The sequence below is a fragment of the Triticum aestivum genome, chromosome 6B, assembly GCF_018294505.1.
Source record: "Triticum aestivum cultivar Chinese Spring chromosome 6B, IWGSC CS RefSeq v2.1, whole genome shotgun sequence".
NCBI lineage: Eukaryota > Viridiplantae > Streptophyta > Magnoliopsida > Poales > Poaceae > Triticum > Triticum aestivum.
Window position 1 is genome coordinate 515,679,052 of NC_057810.1, and position 15,694 is coordinate 515,694,745.

The following is a 15,694-nucleotide window of genomic DNA, read 5'->3' on the forward strand; positions in this document are numbered from 1 at the left end:
CACGATTATGTTTTCTAATCGATGAAAGTGGTCAAGAAAGGTCGATATGAGTCGTCGTAGTGCTGTGGATACCCTTTATAATATTATTACTAGTAGTATGCATGTGCAACGAGAATTTGGACTCTTCCTCGTCTCAAGTGCGCAGCGTACCAAGTTTTCACATGCATAGTGGACATCGGTGACGCCGACACGTACGTATACGTAGAGCGTAGTTCTCACTATCAACCGAGGAGAGAAAGCCACATTAGCAAGGATGCATACATGATCCCCGCAAAAAAAAGGAAGATGGATACATGATAATTTTAACAAGTAGAGCTCCTAGATGGATGAGTACGTAGATTCGCTTTATATTGTATCATTGTATGTGCATCGTCTTAATGCTACTGTGTGCTGTGCATCGGCGGCGTTTCTTTCTAGCAGTAGCTTCTGATCAATCAAGTACTACTACAGTACGTAGTACTCCCTCCGTTCTTAAATATAAGTCTTTGTAAATATTTCACTATGAACCACATACGGATGTATATAGATGCATTTTGTGTGTAGATTCACTCATTTTGCTTCGTATGTGGTCCATAGTAAAATCTTTCCAAAAATTTATATTTAGGAAAGGAGGGAGTAGATTACTACTACCTCCGTCCGGGTTTTTAAGTCCCTCCGACCGGAACGCACGGACCAAGGCAGGATCTGCTGCAGCAGCAGCAGATATTATGGCAGAGCGACGGCCAACGAGCTTCGCGCAGTTATTACTGCATGCATGCAACGCTTCGCTTTTTCCTTGCACGCGTGCATGCAGTACTCTCGCTTGCATGATCCGGCGTGGGCGCCGTGACCCAATCAGCTTGCTCCCTCGCTAGCATCCATTGGACAATTCATCATGCCACGGATCGATCAACCATCCATTGGTCAATTCACGATGCCACGGATCGATCAAAGCTCGGCCAGAGAAAAAATGGCGCCACGGCCATCGACACAGCTTCAAATTCTCCTTATAAGAACAACACATGATGCATGCTTAATCGTACTCATTCGTTCTCGTCCTTCTTCCAGAACTCCATGGCGTTTTTTGATCTAAACCTACCTCCAGTAGACTTAGAGGACGGCGGCGGCGAAGGGGAGGCGTTTGGACGTGGGCACGATGGGACTGCCGGCGGCGGAGTGGGCGCCGGAGGACCACAAGTTGGAGCTCGCGTCGTCGGCCTTCCTCCGCTAGGTCTAGCAGGACGCCGGCGAGGAGCTTTTGACCCGAGCCGCGGATCGCTCCCATCAAGCTCAAGCGGAGGACGCACTCATGGGCGGCTCGGTCTTGCCGGTCGTACACAAGCTGTTGGATGGCTCGGCGGGAGTGGCTTCACCGGGCATGAAGTTTTCGGCGCGCATGACGGAGGTGCTCTCGGCGCGCACGACGGCGGTGCGTTCAGGGCGCACGACGGGGGTGCTCTCGGCGCGCACGACGGCGGTGCGTTCAGGGCGCACGACGGTGATGCTCTCGGCGCGCACGACGGCGGTGCGTTCAGGGCGCAGGACGGTGGTGCTCTCGGCGCGCACGACGGCGGTGCGTTCAGGGCGCACGACGGCGGTGCGTTCAGGGCGCACGACGGTGATGCTCTCGGCGTGCACGACGGCGGTGTGTTCAGGACGCACGACGGCGGTGCGTTCAGGGCGCACGACGGTGATGCTCTCGGCGTGCACGACGGCGGTGTGTTCAGGGCGCACGACGGCGGTGCGTTCAGGGCGCACGACAGTGATGCTCTCGGCGCGCACGACGGCGGTGCGTTCAGGGCGCACGATGGCGGGCGCGCCGGAGCAAACAGCGGAAGTGCGTTTGGCCACGACGTCGGTGGTCATCAAGACATGGACGCGAATGACGGCCACGGCCATGTCTTTGGCGAGGACGATGCTGCAGCCAGCGGTGATGAAGAGAATGGCACAGGAGACACTCAAGACATGGGTGATCAGGGAAACGACGCAGCCGACGGCCACGACACCGGCATTGATCTAAGTAGGTTTGCATTATGTGCTGCTTTCATAAGGTGTTTCTTATTTTCTAGATTAAATATTTTGTGTTTTATTCATAACTGAAGATTGCACATGATTAACAAAAGGCTACTGTTATGGTTGTTCCAGATGTCATGGCCAATAAGAAGAGGCGGGCATTTTACACCGACGACGATAAGCGTTCGTTCTACACAGCCATTTTGGAGATGAATGGTCGTGGTCCGTTGAAACATGGGGTGACTAGAGAATTGTCAGCTCGAATGAAAGTGCCGGCAAGGGTTCTTCGGCGGGTATGGAATAATGGTAGGCGAGGTGGTGGTGTGAATGCGGTTATCAACAGGAAGCCGGGTAGAGTTGGTAGAAAGCGCATTACGCTAGACTCTGTTGCTCTAGCGGCCATCCCTCCGAGACACCGCACGACGATTCGAGATGTTGCCGGTGCAATGAACATGTCGAAGACCACCGTTCACAAGCTGTTGAAGGAGCATGAGTTACGCAAACACACCAATGAGCTTAAGCCTTTGCTAACGGAGGAAAACAAGAAAGCTCGTATCATGTATTGCATTTCAAACCTAGAACCTGCTAGTATGCCGGAGAACCCTATCTTCAAGGATTCATACAACGTCATCCACATTGATGAAAAATGGTTTTATCGCACAAGGAGAAGCCAAGGAATTTATTTGGGCATTAACGAGCCGAACCCCGTGAGGCACGCCAAAAACAAGGGACACATCGAGAAGATCATGTTTCTTGCCGCTGTTGCTAGGCCAAGATTCGATATGCAAGGCAATTGTACTTTTGATGGAAAAATTGGAATTTGGCCCTATGTTGAATGGAAGCCGGCGCAAAGGAGAAGCCCGAACAGGCCTAGGGGAACTATGGAGCTCAAGCCATGCACCACGGTCGGCATGGATAAGAGTCGGGAATATTTGATCAATAAGGTGTTGCCGGCAATCAAGGAGAAGTGGCCGCAAGAGGATCGATGGAAGCCAATCTTCATCCAACAGGACAACGCAAAGACACATGTTCGACCTGATGATCCGGCAGTTCTTGCAGCAGCTCATGAAGGTGGTTGGGACATTAGGGTCGTGATGCAGCCGCCTAATTCTCCGGATACTAATGGGTTAGACCTTGGCATCTTCAACTCTCTTCAGTCCGTATTTGAAAAGAAGATGCCACAAAATCTTCATGAGATTCTCACGAAAGTGGATGAGACATGGGATGAGCATGATGCAAACAAGTCCAACCGTGTGTTCCTTACCCATCAGGCTGTCATGCGGGAAATACTAAGGCACAAGGGCTCCATAGACTATGATCTTCCTCACCTAAAAAAGAGGTCTTTTGAGAGGAGGGGGATCCGCACGCGTAGGCTACCATGCGAGCCCGAGGTTGTAGCTATGGCGCTTGAGTATGTCAATTCCGAGCAGATTTGAATGTATTGCAATGTGTAATGCAATCGTCTCTTTTGGTTTAATGTAACTCTATTTTATGTTATGGCATGCAAGAGTTTAAAACATGCAACTGCACGCAGATGTTCATTCTTACTTGCAACATCATTAAACTTAAAACACAGTTAAATTTAAATACTTCGGACGGCAAACCAAGCTTCCATCATTCATGCGAAAAGTCCAACATGCAGATGCATGCAAATATTCAGTCTTACATGCAAAATCATCAAACTTAAAACAGGTCAACTCTCATGCTACCATCCTGTTTCACATCTCTTCCTTTTGTTTTTTCTTTTCAATTGCTTCCAGCCGCCTCTTCATATAGTTCATCATTGCATCAAGACCAGGGCGCGTGCACGAACCTAGCATTTCAGGTGTTATTATCACTTCTTCTTCATCCAAGGCCAACATCCATCTTGGCCGAGGAAAGCCATTGCCCACAGACCCTGTCGATCTTGGCCGAGCGAAGCGCTCCTTCATGGCACGGACACGCGCGACCCGGCCGACGAACTCCACGACCGCGTCAAGCAACGCAGCGAAGCCATCCTCCTCCTCCATGCCGTTCATACCCGCGACCCGGTCGACGAACGCCGCGACCGCGTCGACGAGCGCATCAACGTCGTTCATGAGAGCCTCCACCTTGTGCAGCAGCGCGCCAAGGTCCGGACCCATGCCCTGCGCGAAGCCATGTTGTAAGAACAAATCACGCCATGTTGGCCGGGGAAAAATACCATGGGCGTCCGAACTGCACCGGCTAGCATGCATCAACATGACAAGCATAAATAAACCATGAACACTTACCTAAGTACCCCGAGTCGCATCACCAACGACGAGCTCTGCGTGCGCTGGCACCTCCAAGCCGAGCTCCGCCTGGGTCTCCGCGTCAGGATCGACCTCGACGCCATGCTCGACGAGCGCCCCATCGTCGACGCCGAGCTCTGCGTGCCCACCAACGACGAGGTCGGGCGGCGGCGCATCCAAGCCCCGCCCCGCCTGGGTCTCCGCGTTAGGATCGACCTCGACGGCGTGCTGCGCCAGCGCCACGTCGTCCACGCCTACCTCCGCCGCAGTATGGACGACGTGATGCAGCGCATCCTCTCGCCGGCGGCGGCGAAGCCCCGTTTTCTCCGTCTTCGGTCGCGGCGGCATGCTCGCAAGCTGTCGCGTGGGTGGCCGCGGCGTGCTGGTAGCGCTCGCGTCTGTTCGTGCTTCTGCGGGGTGGAGTACTAGTATTGCGGGGTGGAATAGTATTAGTAATAGCCCATCTGCATGCAAGCTATACGCCAGCAGCTTTGAATTGATTGCGCTTTGGGAAGACGCAGCGCCTTCACTTTTTGCATGGCGCCCGAGGGAGCGGCCCTGTAAATGTGGTACGAGCGTGCGGCACCGAGGGGACCTAAAAACCCGGACGGAGGTAGTAGTAGCTACACAAGAGTACATTACCCGAGAGTGGAGAGCCCGGATGTTCTTTGTGAGCCATGGCAATACGCTCCACGCGTCCATCTAAAGTTATGTAAAGCGCGCGCATTTCGTCCGTCTACGTACACAGCACTCGCACTATCGAACCGACACTGAATCAGCAAAAATGAAGACCGGGAGATATATAGTGCGTGTCTGCATACACTCACTCCGCTCTCCAAAGCGCGCCAAATAATTAAGCAGCAGCAGCGGTATACGTGGCCGCGAGCTTCTGGTGTACCAACCAAACCCCCGAAATACATCCGAACATTTCCCTCAAAAAATAAAAAAAATACATCCGAACAAGCTAAACGCGCGCTCCTTTCTTCCTTTCCACTTTCCTTAGCAGTATCATTCTCCTCCCTTCCCAGCTTTGCCTTTCGCCTCTCTTTTGCTGACTGATGATCGTTCATAAACAACAACGCGCCACCCCGCCGACCGATAACCACGTCCCTCTAGCCTTCGACTAACGCACAATACCACAGCTATATATCGCGATGCCTACTTAACCTCCCGAGCTGCCATCAGTCGCGCCGATCATAATAGGTCTCACTCTCACTCCCGTCGATCGAGAGCCTCCTCCTCCATCCACTCCTCCACGGCAACTACTACGTACTCGCGAAGCCAACGCGGGCAATGGGGATGGCGTGGTCGCGCCAGCAGGGGGACGCCGCCCGCGCGGCGGCGCGGGAGCACACGAGGCGGTGCAGGGAGCGGCGCCGGCTCATGAGGGAGGTCGTGCGGGCGCGGCGCCAGCTCGCCGCCTCGCACGCCGGGTACCTCGGCTCGCTCGGCCTCGTGGCGTCCGCGCTCACCCACTTCGCGCTCGGCGAGCCGCTCCCCGTGTCCGACCACACCCCGCCCGCCGTGCTCGTGCACCGCCCGGTCCCCGCCCCCTCCACGCCGCCGCCGCTCCTCCGCTCCATCCAGCCGGTGCAGCAGGACGGTGCTGCCGCTGCCGAGCCGCCTCCCGCCGCCGCCCGGACGGAGAGCGGCGTCGTTGGCGGAGAGGACCTGCGGGTGGCGGTGAGGCACCGGAGCCTCGCGGAGGTCGCCGCGGGGCTGGAGGAGTACTTCCTCAGGGCTAGCGCTGCCGGCGACCCGGTGTCGAAACTCCTCGAGGCCAACAGCGCCGAGTACAGTGGTGAGCCACCCTGCTGCCTGAGTGTCTCTCGCGCACTCCCCTCCGCCTCCACTTGCTGCGGCAGTGCACGTGTGGAACATTCAAAGCTGACATTTAACAGTGCATGTGAAATATTCTGCAGGTGTACCGAGCAGCTTCTTTGGCGTGCTTTGCTGCATTTCGTCGTCGTCGTCGCCGTCTGTTTCGCACGACCGGATCGACAGCATGCACGACCGGATCGGCAAGCGGCATAGCTCTACACTGCAGCAGCTCATGGTCTGGGAGAAGAAGCTGTACAAGGAGGTGAAAGCGAGGGAGCGGCTGCAGATCCATCACGACAAGAAGCTGACGGCGCTCCGGGACCAGGAGTACAGCAGGAAGGTCAACGTGGACATCCAGAAGCTCAAGGGCGCGTGGGACAGGGCGCGCGCTCAGCTCGCCACGGCGTCCGAGGCCGCGCACGCCAGCTCCGCGGCCATCTCCGAGCTCCGGGACACCCACCTCGCGCGCCAGGTGCTGGGGCTCTGCCACGCCACGCGCGACATGTGGAAGGCCATGCGCCAGCACCACGAGGCGCAGGGCCTGATCGCGCAGCAGCTGCGCGGGCTCAGCGGCCGGACGTCCATGGACGCGACCACGGAGATCCAGCACGGGGCAACGCGGGCGCTCGAGGCCGCCATGTCGGCCTGGTGCGCCGCCCTGGGCCACCTGGCCAAGCACCAGCGCGACTACGTCGCCGCCCTGCACGGCTGGCTCAAGCTGACGCTGGCGCCGACGGACGGCGCCCCGGCCTCCCCCGTCGCCGCGGAGCTCGCCGCCTTCGTCGACCGGTGGAGGCAGGCGCTGGACGGCGTGCACTGCGCCGAGGTGCTCAAGTCCATCAAGAACTTCGCCGGCGCCACCCACGCGCTGTACGCGCACCAGGGCGACGAGCTTCGGGCGGCGCGCCGCGTCGCGCAGTGCACCCGCGAGCTGGACCGCAAGTCCCGGATGCTGCGGCAGGTGGAGAAGAGCCACTACGACTCGTACGCGCCGGCGGGGTTCGCGCTGTGGAACCGGGGGAGGCACTGGATGGACCACGACATGCGACAGGTGCACCACGCGCACAACGAGGTGGTGCAGCGCAAGGAGGAGATCGACGCGTGCCGGAGGAAGCTCGAGGGCGAGATGAAGAGGCACGCCATGGCCATCGACGCCACCAGGTCCTCGGCGGTCGCCGGCGTGCAGAGGACGCTGCCGGCGGTGTTCCAGGCCATGGCCACGTTCTCGGCGTCGCTTGCCACCGCTCTCGACGCGGTGTGCAGACATGGCAGCGATGTGCACTAGTCGCATACAGTGCATACTACGTTCATTTTGGGGAGATTTCTTTTCTATACGTAAGATGGAAGTTCTTGTAGGATTTTCAAAGAAATGAGACAGCAAAACAGAGATAACTGAGTTGTGACTTCTTTTTCATGACTGTTTCAACTGGATTTTATGGCATAACTATAATTTGTGTATTTGCCTAGAAATGTATTCCCTCGTCTTGCGTCTCAAACTGCCGTCGGTTTGACAGGAATAAGATCGATAAAAGGCACCAAAAGTATAGTACACATTTTTCAATCCAGCAACTAACTCCTTTTTTATTTCTGATACAAAAGCCAGAAGACAAAGACATAACTTTTGTGCAAAGAGCACAGTTTACTTTTAGGCAACAAGTCTCTGTTTTTCCGACGGGCTATGCTGACTATCAGGCACCAGCCCATTAGAATGGAAAAGACCAAACCTATCCATTCCACCTTACATCACCGATTCACTGTTTTGAAAGAACCATGACGTTGAAGTTCAACGAGTTAGGGTTTGTCGCAATTCTGGCCTTGATGACTTTTGCAGCATCCTGGGAACAGATTTAAAAAAAATCCACGGTTATCAATGAAAAATATAGAGGGAATCAACCAAATCCAGAATTTAAACCACTACAATGAAGGCATCAGAAAAGATGAGGAAATGTTTGCTGAACAGCAAGCTTAATACCGAGCATATTTTACTAATTTAGGATGTACCAATGTGAAGACATAATTTACAACTTCCATTTACAAATGAAAAAACAGTGACAAGCTTTTTGATAAAACAAACAGCCAACAGGACAATAGAAAAAGCAACATAATATCGGAAATCCTAAAAATCTGAAATCAGATTTGTCACAGTCCAATAATATAAGCACTCTTTTATGTCATATAAGTATAAAATAGAAGATGGGGACGAATATTTGACCTGCAGCAAGGTCTCAGGTGATGAAGGGCCATGAGATATCGGTTTTGATTTTCGTCCATCAAGCTCATAAAGTTCACCTGTTGCATGCCAAAACAAATTGCATATTTGTTAGCCAACAGATAACTACTGCCAATAATATTTTAGTATTAAAGTAGGCTAGTGTGCTACCTACCATCAACACAGGAGAAACAGACAAAATGTTCATTCACCTCAACGTTTACCTGCACAAGGAAGACAATTGGTAAAAGGCGCACATTCCAACCTCAAATTTGAGGATAGCTTTGATATGAACGTATTTCCTACCATCACTATTTTGGACAAGGCAAATCGCCCTAAAGGCCCATTTAAACTTATTTTTCCACAACTGAAGTGTGGTACTATCATAATGTAATTGGTTATTCCTTGCAAAGCCGAGTATATTTAGTGGACAATCAATAAGAATGGGATGAGAGTGGTTACGTCAGTGTCACCAGCAGTAGCAGCAACAGAATGAGCACCCTCCATCTCATCATCCTCCTCGAGAAAGACAGCACGCTAAAGATAGCAAACATGTTGTGCATGAGGATAATACATAAGTTCATTATGGAGATATCAATGAATTTATCTATTTCCAGATACTAACCTGAACTGGATCCATATCAGCTGTTTGTTTATAAAACCTATCAAAATAAGATCCCTCAACTGCAAAGAAGAAAGGAGTCAATAAACCTTGCTACAGGTCAAAGTAGCCAGAATCCAAACCTAAAGTAGCCATGTGATACGTTTGTGTTTAAGCTTGTTAAACAGGTGCATGACATCTAAAAAAAGGTCAGGGGTAAACACTAAATAGAATAAACTATTGGAGCAACTCTAAAGCAACCAAATGCATATATATTAGCAGATGCGTTTAATGTGCTAGAAAGTTAGATCGGGATATGAACTATTGAGTTGGGTATATGCTGAAAATCATGTGAAATAGTCATAAAACTCATTACTCCCTCCGATCGATATTACTTGTTGCTGAAATTGATGTATCTAGACGTATTTCAGTGCTAGATACATCCGTTTGAGCGACAAGTAATATGGATCGGAGGGAGTACTATTTCTTCTTTTACATTTGCTGATCATCTACTCTCAGTTCTCAACAAAGTCAAGCCACTTTCACTACATCCTATGTAACTTTTTGCCCGTTTTAGTAAAAGCAGCAAAATGGGGGATGCTTTGAAGTTCAAAAACCAGGTGCAACTAATTTATATTATGACCAAACCAAGCAGAGTGTTGGATGCTTACCATATTGTTTGGGACTACTTGAAAAAATATTGAATCACTGAGAAAGCATCACTTGATTAAAGTTTTTCTGTCTATTGGATTGTTGCTAACTGGCAGCTTTCCTTCTGTGCAATAGTAGCCCATAGAATGCAGCGCATTATCTAAGTGTAATGAAAAGTCGCAACAATTACCCAGCTTGATGTCGGATGCAGCATTCCCTATTGCATGAATAACACCAACTGTTCCACAAGCGTTGCCAACAGTCTGTTTTGTAAAGTACACCTTCTCGCTTGAATCCTACATACCAAGTTAAAGTTATTGGATTAGAAAGGTAAACCTTATCTGCATACACCCCACCACTTGATAATATTTTTCCCACCAAAACAGATCTAAATATTTGAACATGTGCTCAAGTTCCAGTGACCTGCAAACTAATGTTCAGTTTGACATCATGCACAAGTGAAATAAAAGAGAATTTGGATCTATCTACTGTTTACTGGCACTCTCAACATGCAGGATAGATCAAGAAAATAATATAGGCAAGACCCTATAAAGAGGAATCAAGGGTGAAACATTGTTTACTGAATAACACGCTGAAAAATGCAATATAGACAGGGTATCAAAAAGCCTCCGGTGACGTGAAATATGATTGGCAGAATAAAGGCTTGATTTGTGGTTGCTGAACTGTTAAGTGTTGTGCCTATTTAACAATCCGTTGTAGAAAATTAGCCACAAAAGCAGACAAAAGAGGATCAAACAGACACTAAAATAAGTAAAACCACAAAGCGAGACAAAAAGATTATGGTAATCCACAACAATGCCAAACATGGCCAAGATATGTTGTGTTTGATTATGCATTCTCTCTCTGAAGGCTATGGTGCAAAACTAAGCAACAGTACACACAGGTGACCAACATAGCAATCATTGTAGCTTGGATAAATGTCATGCCACACTTCATATATGTGGTAAGTTGGCAAGTTACCAAATATTAGTAAGGCACAATGCACACAGGCTCAAAAGAATAATATCCTTATCCTAATCTGTTGTAGCACATCTAACTCGAGTATGGCAAACAAAGTGTTTTCAACCTAAAATGCCTATAATTTATGTGATTGCAGAATAACTAGGATAATGGCTTGATTAAATTGTAAAGTCAACATATACATTATACGACTCAGAACAATAGTACGTATGGTTGCACTCAAAGCATTTATAATTCAACCCATAACAAAAACTAAGCACTCAGTTCCATCCAAAATAATCTCTAAAGCAGGCCACTTATGCTTTGGTTGAGCACACATGATCCAGATTTCAGATTACAGATTTCATTGTCATACACTTATACCTGTAATATAACTCCGCCTATGTTGTCTCAACATAGCCGGTCCCAAGCCCGGGTAAAGGAGGAGGGTTGTGATAGGCTTGGCGAGCCAACGTAAAAACTCAGCCACTCTTATGGAGATGAAACCCAAAAGATTTTCGTTGGGGCGTAACCCTCTCAGCGACGCGCCACATCGGAACCCGGGTGTGGTGGAAAATGGGCAAGGGCCGGGCCGTCACCCCCCAAGTGGCGCGCCGTATCTTGATCCGGATACGGTGGCAAGTGAGCGAGGATCGGGTCGTCGCATCCTTAGTGGCGCGCTACATCGGCGCCCGGATGTAGTGGAAAATGAGCAAGGGTCTTCGCATTTGACTCGACGAGTGCGAAGGGTAAGGAAGCTAGCCGAGCCTAGGAGGATTCGCTTAGGTAGCTGGAACGTAGGGTCTCTGACAGGGAAGCTTCGGGAGCTAGTTGATGCAGCAGTGAGGAGAGGTGTTGATATCCTTTGCGTCCAAGAAACCAAATGGAGAGGACAGAAGGCGAAGGAGGTGGAGGATACCGGCTTCAAGCTGTGGTACACGGGGACGGCTGCAAACAGAAATGGCGTAGGCATCTTGATCAACAAGAGCCTCAAGTATGGAGTGGTAGACGTCAGGAGACGTGGGGACCGGATTATCCTGGTCAAGCTGGTAGCTGAGGACTTGGTTCTCAATGTTATCAGCGCATATGCCCCGCAAGTAGGCCACAATGAGAACACCAAGAGGGAGTTCTGGGAAGGCTTGGAAGACATGGTTAGGAGTGTACCGATTGGTGAGAAGCTCTTCATAGGAGGACCTCAATGGCCACGTGGGTACATCTAACACAGGTTTTGAAGGGGCGCATGGGGGCTTTGGCTATGGCATCAGGAATCAAGAAGGAGAAGATGTCTTAAGCTTTGCTCTAGCCTACAACATGATTGTAGCTAACACCCTCTTTAGAAAGAGAGAATCACATCTGGTGACTTTTAGTAGTGGCCAACACTCTAGCCAGATTGATTTCATCCTCTCGAGAAGAGAAGATAGGCGTGCGTGCCTAGACTGTAAGGTGATACCTGGGGAGAGTGTTGTACCCCAGCATAAGCTGGTGGTTGCTGACTTCCGCTTTCGGAGTCGTGTCCAGCGGGATAAGCGTGCCAAGGTCGCTAGAACGAAGTGGTGGAAGCTCAAGGGGGAGGTAGCTCAGGTGTTCAAGGAGAGGGTATTTAAGGAGGGCCCTTGGGAGGAAGGAGGGGATGCGGGCAATGTGTGGATGAAGATGGCGACTTGCATTCGTAAGGTGGCCTCGGAGGAGTTTGGAGTGTCCAGGGGAAGGAGACGCGAAGATAAGGATACCTGGTGGTGGAATGATGATGTCTAGAAGGCGCTTAAAGAGAAGAAAGATTGCTTCAGACGCCTATACCTGGATAGGAGTGCAGACAACATAGAGAAGTACAAGATGGCGAAGAAGGCCGCAAAGCGAGCTGTTGGTGAAGCAAGGGGTCGGGCATATGAGGACCTCTACCAACGGTTAGGCACGAAGGAAGGTGAAAGGGACATCTATAAGATGGCTAAGATCCGGGAGAGGAAGACGAGGGATATTGGCCAAGTCAAATGCATCAAGGATGGAGCAGGCCAACTCTTGGTGAAGGACGAAGAGATTAAGCATAGATGGCGGGAGTACTTCGACAAGCTGTTCAATGGGGAGAATGAGAGTTCTACCATTGAACTGAATGACTCCTTTGATGAGACCAGCATGCGTTTTGTGCGGCGCATCCAGGAGTCTGAGGTGAAGGAGGCTTTAAAAAGGATGAAAGGAGGCAAGGCGATGGGCCCTGATTGTATCCCCATTGAGGTGTGGAAAGGTCTCGGGGACATAGCGATACTATGGCTAACCAAGCTTTTCAACCTCATTTTTCGAGCAAACAAGATGCCAGAAGAATGGAGACGGAGTATATTAGTACCAATCTTCAAGAACAAGGGGGATGTTCAGAGTTGTACTAATTACCGTGGAATTAAGCTGATGAGCCATACAATGAAGCTATGGGAGAGAGTCATTGAGCACCGCTTAAGAAGAATGACAAGCGTGACCAAAAATCAGTTTGGTTTCATGCCTGGGAGGTCGACCATGGAAGCCATTTTCTTGGTACGACAACTTATGGAGAGATATAGGGAGCATAAGAAGGACTTGCATATGGTGTTCATTGACTTGGAGAAGGCCTATGATAAGATATCGCGGAATGTCATGTGGTGGGCCTTGGAGAAACACAAAGTCCCAGCAAAGTACATTACCCTCATCAAGGACATGTACAATAATGTTGTGACAAGTGTTCGAACAAGTGATGTCGACACCGATGACTTCCCGATTAAGATAGGACTGCATCAGGGGTCAGCTTTGAGCCCTTATCTTTTTGCATTGGTGATGGATGAGGTCACAAGGGGTATACAAGGAGATATCCCATGGTGTATGCTCTTTGCGGATGATGTGGTGCTAGTTGACGATAGTCGGACGGGGGTAAATAGGAAGTTAGAGTTATGGAGACAAACCTTGGAATCGAAAGGGTTTAGGCTTAGTAGAACTAAAACCGAGTACATGATGTGCGGTTTCAGTACTACTAGCTGTGAGGAGGAGGAGGTTAGCCTTGATGGCCAGGTGGTACCTCGGAAGGACACATTTCGGTATTTGGGGTCAATGTTGCAGGAGGGTGGGGGTATTGATGAAGATGTGAACCATTGAATCAAAGCCGGATGGATGAAGTGGCGCCAAGCTTCTGGCATTCTCTGTGACAAGAGAGTGCCACAAAAGCTAAAAGGCAAGTTCTACAGGACGGCGGTTCGACCCGCAATGTTGTATGGCGCGGAGTGTTGGCCGACTAAAAGGCGACATGTTCAACAGTTAGGTGTGGCGGAGATGCGTATGTTGAGATGGATGTGTGGCCACACGAGGAAGGATCGAGTCCGGAATGATGATATACGAGATAGAGTTGGGGTAGCACCAATTGAGGAGAAGCTTGTCCAACATCGTTTGAGATGGTTTGGGCATATTCAGCGCAGGCCTCCAGAAGCTCCAGTGCATAGCGGACGGCTAAAGCGTGCGGAGAATGTCAAGAGAGGGCGGGGTCGACCGATTTTGACATGGGAGGAGTCCGTTAAGAGAGACCTGAAGGATTGGAGTATCGACAAAGAGCTAGCTATGGACAGGGGTGCGTGGAAGCTTGCTATCCATGTGCCAGAGCCATGAGTTGGTTGCGAGATCTTATGGGTTTCACCTCTAGCCTACCCCAACTTGTTTGGGACTAAAGGCTTTGTTGTTGTTGTTGTTGTTGTTACACTTATACCTGTAATATCAACAACAGAATAATGTGCCAGACTGTGGGTAGAGGGAAAGATCACAACTCAACAAGGCAAAAAATTCATAAACAACAACTGTTTGGTAAAATAGAAACAATAATTACCAAGATCAGCATTTTTCTGGACCTCTGCAACAGTACAACATAAAAGAAGAAGGCATTATCATAATGTTGTTGTAACACGATATTGTACAAGAAACATTCGCACCGCGGAACCAAGACTCTATTTCAGACAGCAGAGGGCCTATACTACCCCCACAGAGATATTTAACCAAAAAATAATAAAAATAAAATCCCTTCGGTGACAAACATCTGGTTAACAAAAGACCCTACCTCAAGTTGGAAGGTATGCTAGCAAGATAGTTAAACTGGACCTTCTCTACCTAGGCACCGATCTAGCGTTAAAGGAGCACACCGTTGATGAAACATTCAGTCGAACACAATGGGTGCACTATGGAGGAACAAAAAGTAAACAGAACAAACACAGCCGTACCTTGCCCCCTGCGGTCGAGGTGGCAGAAGCATCGTATTCCTCCACCTTCTCATCCTGCTCGCCCCGGAAAGCAACAAACCCATCTCAATTTCACATCGCATAATCGAAAGCGAAGAAGACCTCTCGAGGGAGATCACGAGGGATTTTACCAGGGAGGTGAGCGGGTAGAGGAAGATGACGGCGAGGACGGGCTGGGGCACCATGGCGAGCAACTCGTCGTCGAGGCCGTAGACGTCGCAGAACTGCGCCTCCCCCTCGGTGACTCCCAGTCCCCAGATGAACTGCAAGCATCAGCGCCACCCCGCGGCGGAAGCGCCATCTGTGAGCGAGGGCGCGCCCGAAACGAAAGGGAAGCAAAACCCTAGCACCGGGTGAGCCGGGGTGGGGTGAGGGGGGAGGAGGCCGTGCTCACCTGGTTCATGACGTCGGGGTTGGCCTCGAGCGGGATCCATCGCTTCCCCATCTTCTCTCGGCGCGCGTAGGAAGAAGAGAGCCTGGCGACTAGAGAGGAGAGGCGGGGCGGCGCGTGGGCAGATTGGTGTGCGCTGCGCGGCGAAGCGGGGGCGCAGGTGGCGTCTGTTGACTGTGGTACAGCAGCAACTTTCAGTCCGAGCGCATCTACTCGTGGGCGGTGGATCCTATGGGCATGTTTGGTTGTATCGGTCCCAACTATGGCCATGGGCCAGGCCCGGCCTGGCCGGGCCTAAAAAAAGCACACGGCAGAAAATGTAGGCCCAGGCCCTCCAAGGCCCTATCATCGGGCCTACTTTTCAAGCCCAAGCCCGGCCCATCTGATTAAAAGCCCTTAGTGCTTAGGGCCATGGGTCGGGCCTCTTCCTTAAAATGCCAATATGCCAAGTCCAAGCCCGTCCAGGCCCTGCTGGTGGGCTCAACACTTAGGCCCAAGCCCGGCCCACGAGCAAGCCCATCGGGTCTAGGCCTTGGATTTTAGGGCCTGACCTGAGTGGGCCGACAGGGCCGGGCCTGAGAT

The 15,694-nt window shown here is 50.8% G+C and overlaps 3 protein-coding genes across 4 annotated transcripts; 2 read left to right on the top strand and 1 right to left on the bottom strand.

Moving 5' to 3' along the window:
- The first annotated feature begins 1,053 nt into the window (after positions 1-1,053).
- On the top strand, positions 1,054-3,467 carry LOC123139330 (uncharacterized). Its single transcript, XM_044559134.1, has 2 exons — positions 1,054-1,999; positions 2,125-3,467. The coding sequence occupies exons 1-2, from the start codon at positions 1,054-1,056 to the stop codon at positions 3,426-3,428; spliced, it is 2,250 nt and encodes a 749-aa protein (XP_044415069.1). The 3' UTR covers positions 3,429-3,467.
- A 1,730-nt stretch (positions 3,468-5,197) lies between these two features.
- On the top strand, positions 5,198-7,472 carry LOC123137739 (protein ROLLING AND ERECT LEAF 2). 2 transcript variants are annotated; one of them, XM_044557587.1, is made up of 2 exons: positions 5,198-6,045; positions 6,146-7,472. In XM_044557587.1, exons 1-2 carry the CDS (start codon positions 5,538-5,540, stop codon positions 7,348-7,350), a joined length of 1,713 nt encoding a protein of 570 aa, XP_044413522.1. In that variant the 5' UTR covers positions 5,198-5,537; the 3' UTR covers positions 7,351-7,472. The 2 variants fall into 2 exon arrangements, with proteins under 2 accessions (XP_044413522.1, XP_044413523.1); XM_044557588.1 differs by having other exon boundaries at positions 5,207-6,045; positions 6,167-7,472.
- Positions 7,473-7,571: 99 nt separating this feature from the next.
- On the bottom strand, positions 7,572-15,336 carry LOC123137740 (ubiquitin carboxyl-terminal hydrolase 3). Its single transcript, XM_044557589.1, has 9 exons — positions 15,116-15,336; positions 14,853-14,984; positions 14,704-14,757; positions 9,717-9,822; positions 8,900-8,958; positions 8,737-8,811; positions 8,450-8,498; positions 8,278-8,354; positions 7,572-7,900 (listed from the first exon to the last, which is right to left on the bottom strand). The coding sequence occupies exons 1-9, from the start codon at positions 15,164-15,166 to the stop codon at positions 7,817-7,819; spliced, it is 687 nt and encodes a 228-aa protein (XP_044413524.1). The 5' UTR covers positions 15,167-15,336; the 3' UTR covers positions 7,572-7,816.
- Positions 15,337-15,694: the final 358 nt, after the last annotated feature.

Bases quoted from the DNA above. Each gene is read 5' to 3' on its own strand.
- LOC123137739 (XM_044557587.1), top strand. From the start codon at position 5,538: ATGGGGATGGCGTGGTCGCGCCAGCAGGGGGACGCCGCCCGCGCGGCG. The intron at 6,046-6,145 runs GTGAGCCACCCT...GACATTTAACAG, and splicing joins CAACAGCGCCGAGTACAGTG to TGCATGTGAAATATTCTGCA.
- LOC123139330 (XM_044559134.1), top strand. From the start codon at position 1,054: ATGGCGTTTTTTGATCTAAACCTACCTCCAGTAGACTTAGAGGACGGC. The intron at 2,000-2,124 runs GTAGGTTTGCAT...TGGTTGTTCCAG, and splicing joins CGACACCGGCATTGATCTAA to ATGTCATGGCCAATAAGAAG.
- LOC123137740 (XM_044557589.1), bottom strand. From the start codon at position 15,166: ATGGGGAAGCGATGGATCCCGCTCGAGGCCAACCCCGACGTCATGAAC. The intron at 8,355-8,449 runs GTAGGTAGCACA...GGCATGCAACAG, and splicing joins CTGTTTCTCCTGTGTTGATG to GTGAACTTTATGAGCTTGAT. The intron at 7,901-8,277 runs GTCAAATATTCG...ATCTGTTCCCAG, and splicing joins CACCTGAGACCTTGCTGCAG to GATGCTGCAAAAGTCATCAA.